Genomic DNA, 4,777 nt, shown 5'->3' with positions numbered 1-4,777 from the left:
AAATACTTTAACTATCATAAGCAATTATACAGACCACGGACATACGAAAAAAGACTCATGATTCTCATGTTTTGATTGGACCCACGGTTGGACCTCATATCTGATAATTTCTAGAGCCACATAAACAATTAAAATTACCAATTACAACACCAATTACCAATTACAACACTCACACAGGCCTCATTAGTGAGTGACTTCGGTCAAATATTGCCAATTTTCAAATTGTCAATTGCTAAAGTTCAATTGGGCGTAAAGTTAATACCGGCTTTTTTATTCTTTTCACCAAAGTGGATAGGCATCTACCTCAGTGCATCATGAATTCGATCAGCAATATTTAAACTTAAAAAAAAACCCCATCATCCATTTTAATATTAAGCTGGGCACGAATCTAACTCCGCTCCGTGTAAGCGCTAGACTGCTGAATGTCAGTGGCAATCTGAATGGATCGGCATTAAAAAAACGATCCGTTGCGCGCTCGTCATCATGGCGTTGCGTTCTCCATGGAATTCCGCCGCCGACATTGTCGGGCGCAGTGCGTGCCCGGCCGGCTTAAGATTTAACTATCTGTTCGATTTTGGACAGCGAGTAAATATTTTGGGAATTATTAGAGCACAACTGTACAAGCTCTCCTCTCGTTAATCTCTTGGCATATTTCTTTTTTTTTAATTATTAAATTTGTTTTGACGCTACTAAATTTCATACAAATAATTTTACCAAACCTATCCAAAGCGTCCTTGACAAATTGTTCTTGACTGCAATATTCGTTGGGGTGTGATTAATGAAAAGAACATTAATAATCTGTTTAAGTCTCCTAATAACATTATTCCGATGAAACTCACTCAGATGATCTACGATGTTGATTTAATATCGACTCAACTGTTTAGATTATAGAGAATACTGCACCTTTAAGGAACACTCTCACAATATTATCAAGAGAGTCGTTTTTACTGCGACATTCGTGAAATATTACTCGACACTAAGACTCCATCCGTACATCTGTTTAAAGAGCAATGGTTCTTGAATCGTTGATTTGAGTGTTGTTTTTTAGACGGAATTCAACAATAAAATCTACCTGTAGACTAGATTTCCTAATTGAGAATTCATGATTTTAAAAAAAACAGGAATTTGACAATGATTCTAACAGATTCTGAGGCATAACATGTTAGGTTTGGGAAATAACAATAAAATAATAATAATAATAATAAGAGTAATAATAATAATTATTATAATTATAATTATAATTATTATTATTATTATTATTATCTATTATTGATACCAATGATTTGTGATCTATTGATAACAGATGTTGGACATTAATATAATTCTGTTACAAAAGTGTTATAACACTGTGCATTTGGAACAGTGTAGAAAATCCTCAAACTGCAGATGCTGTTGTAGCGGCTCGCATCGGGAAAACCAATAATAGTATTCCAAGCTTTATTGTCAAAACACGACGTAACAATACCTACAAAATATGGTACCGGTACGGCTTATGTAAAGAGGATAATGTTGTGTACAAAGAGCAATAGAACTATGACAACTACCTCACTCATATGTGAATCACAATCAAGTTGGTATAGTCTTAAGCGGGTCATGTTTTCTACAATAAAGCTTTGAGTACAGTATTTGATTGGAATGCCCTTCAAATAGTTTTGTATTTACATTTTGTCTTCCTCACGACATTGCATACGTTGAAATGTAGCAGTCATTAAAATGTTAAATCACACATCGATTTAAATACATTACCGAAAATCAGGCATTAGGCACTGCGGAAATACGTCAGTCAATGTAGATGCCGGGCATAGTCCTAGTTATTTTTTCCGACGAGTTCAAAACAATCACACTTCAGTGAGATCAAGTTGTTCTGATAAAACTCAATTATATCCTGAATAATAGGCCTATACAATAACTTATATTTTGAAACACAACAGACGAGTGCGTCTCTTTATTCTGATAAAATATTTGCAAAGCACTTAAGAGATATGAGCGGAAGCAAACAAACGTGTTAGACTTGCATACGGTGTCCAATAATACACGATACTTCGATGTTGCTGATATACTGTACAAGCAAAATATAATATGCTCCGTTCAAATTATTAGGCCTAAACGAAAGTCCATCCGGTTGGAAATCTAGTTTCATTCCATGATCATTAGGCAGAATCTAAATAATTGAGTTTTTAGACCCCAATTACCTGGATTGCGGTCACATTATTGAGCATTTCTTGTTCTTAAGAAGTCTGATTTTACCACTGGAATGGCTGTCTTTGCTGTTCGTACCTGTTATCATGCGCATAACCTCACTAAATAGCGTGACAACGCGCCAATTGAATTTGGCTGAGCATTCTAGATATCCACATTTCCAGGATTTTCTAACAACTTGAGAGTAATGTCTTCGAGGATGACGCTTCGAATCTAGATCCTGCTTATTACCGACTACCATAAACGGCACTTCTGCATCATCTTCGTAACAATCTAGAATATGTTCTCTTAGTTCTCTTATATATTCAAAGGTATCTGGGGAGTTTATATCATATACAAAAATCAACGCTTCAGCGGCGGAGATTGCTGACGCATAACCGTTCATCTCATCCTCCGACGGCCTTCGGATTGAATCTTCAAGAGGATAAAAGGGTATCGTCGGCATATCCACGATATTGATTTCAAAAAGTTGTGAATCTAATACTGCAGCTGTGGTATAAACTGACGCAACAGTCGTCGGTTTTGGGATTTCGGGAAAGCGGCAAGTTACATGTTGCTCAATCAACGAGGTCTTGCCGACACCAGGTGCTCCCAACACCACTATATGAACAGACTCCATTGGAGCTGCAACTATCTCCGATCCTACAGAATTGCCAGACATTCTCTGTGTTCTGTGCTTGTGTGTAGCACTGCTGGCCGATTTAGCTGGCATTGCAGTATCGATCAACAAACTGGATACGTGTAACATCCTTATGATTTCATCACTACCCTGTAATCTTATCTTCAGCAAACGATCATAACTGTTATTATCACGTACAGTACTGCTTCTGATGGATTAGCAGTTCGTAGCCTATCATCGACCGAGTAAGATGTCTTATTTGCCGTTAGGTAAAGCAGCCCATACTCGTCGTTTGAACTGGAAGACGCAAATGCGCTTCACACTTACGATTTCTTAAAGTTACCTGATTCCAAAATCTATGTGCTGACTGTATGGTGGCGCTGTATTTAATGAGCTTCAGTAATCTCGGTATTGTGAAATGGTTTTCTCAATCATCAACCAAATACACGACTTAATTGAGAAAAATGGCACGTGATATACACAGAGCGATGTGGCCGGATGTCCGCAAAGATGAGAAGCCTTTCAATGTCAACAGTAGTTTATAGAATTAGTGATGGACACATCCAGTTGTCGAAGTAAACACCTTGTACATTGTATTCCATTTATGGAATTGTGTTAGAACCAGTGGCGGGGGGGGGGGGCTACAACATTAAATTTCATATCATTAATAACATTTTATGAACTTTCATTAAAAATATATCTACCATTAGAAATATAATGTGGTCGATACATCCCAATCTCAAAAGTAAATAACTTGCTATCAAACTACTCAATATTATGAGCAAATAATAATAAAATAATAATAAAAAAAATATGTATAACATTTATAAAGCACTATTTCAGACTATTAGGCACATAATCTAGGCCCGTACTCATTAAATGATAAACTAATTCGTTACAGCACAAACATGTATCAAACTACTATAGCAAACCTATTATAACCGCCGAATATGTCAAAAGAGTGATGATAGTCCTACAAGAGACCAAAGCTATACATACAATAAACACACAATTAATTACACTAGAGGCCTAGTAAGAAGATGATATAAACATGATTTAGGCTTATAAAAAAAATGCAGTGAGAACTGCAATTCGTTGCCAAACTGTCTTGACAGCGTTCATCTCACTTACATTCAGTATTCAGAAAGTAACTCTGAAACCTACCTTGCTGATACACACGTGGTGTGTGTGTGCTACACTATAATACATAGACCTCATGAGTATTTGCAAACATTGACATGAGTGTGATGAACACTATGCATGTGTCCTTAATTAAAACACCCAGCATAGCAAACATTGCAATGACAGTGATCTATCGACAGATTCTTACAGACTATTGCAATTAACCATAAATGTAGTAATGATCATAATGTCGATACATAACTTTGCTGTCACATAAGCCTGACGTGTTTGAAAGTACGCGTATAAATTGTAGCGTAGAAACACCAAACTATTATAAAACTTCAACAATTGTTTCATGAATAAATCCAGCACTTAGTGTGACATAAATCCAGCATTCCTGTGGCATAAATCCTTCACAGTGCACACTGTGGCACGTCCGCCATGGGTATCATCCGGCACTCACTGTAGCACAAACCCGTGGTACACTGCAGCATTAATTTGTCGCACATTGTGTAGCATAAATCTGTATGCTACCACTCTGGCATGTATTTGTCACACATTGTAGTATAAATTCACACACAGTGATATATATATTCGTTACGAACTGTGGCAAACATTCACCATAATGGCACTGTAAAGAATTGGTTCCATTCTTATATTAATGATAGATCTTGCAGGGTTCGTGTTAGGGATGCCTTGTCTGATGAAGTTCGTGTTAATTTCGGAGTCCCTCAGGGCTCTGTTATTGGTCCTCAGCTTTTCTCTTTGTACATTCATTGCGTTGGTGACATTATCCGTCGGCATTCAATTTTGTTGACTGCTCATATAACACACCTT

The 4,777-nt window shown here is 36.9% G+C and overlaps 1 protein-coding gene across 1 annotated transcript; it reads right to left on the bottom strand.

Annotated features, from left to right (window-relative positions):
• Positions 1-929: 929 nt before the first annotated feature.
• Positions 930-3,371, bottom strand: LOC117121982 (ras-like protein family member 10B). The gene has a single exon (XM_033267436.1). The coding sequence runs from the start codon at positions 2,945-2,947 to the stop codon at positions 2,204-2,206; it is 744 nt and encodes a 247-aa protein (XP_033123327.1). The 5' UTR covers positions 2,948-3,371; the 3' UTR covers positions 930-2,203.
• Between the last annotated feature and the right edge of the window lie 1,406 nt (positions 3,372-4,777).

This window comes from Anneissia japonica, unplaced genomic scaffold (assembly GCF_011630105.1).
Source record: "Anneissia japonica isolate Jap-2015-1 unplaced genomic scaffold, ASM1163010v1 scaffold352_len1594369_cov220, whole genome shotgun sequence".
Lineage (NCBI taxonomy): Eukaryota > Metazoa > Echinodermata > Crinoidea > Comatulida > Comatulidae > Anneissia > Anneissia japonica.
This window is presented reverse-complemented; position numbering and strand designations above follow the sequence as displayed.

Bases quoted from the DNA above. Each gene is read 5' to 3' on its own strand.
- LOC117121982 (XM_033267436.1), bottom strand. From the start codon at position 2,947: ATGTTACACGTATCCAGTTTGTTGATCGATACTGCAATGCCAGCTAAA.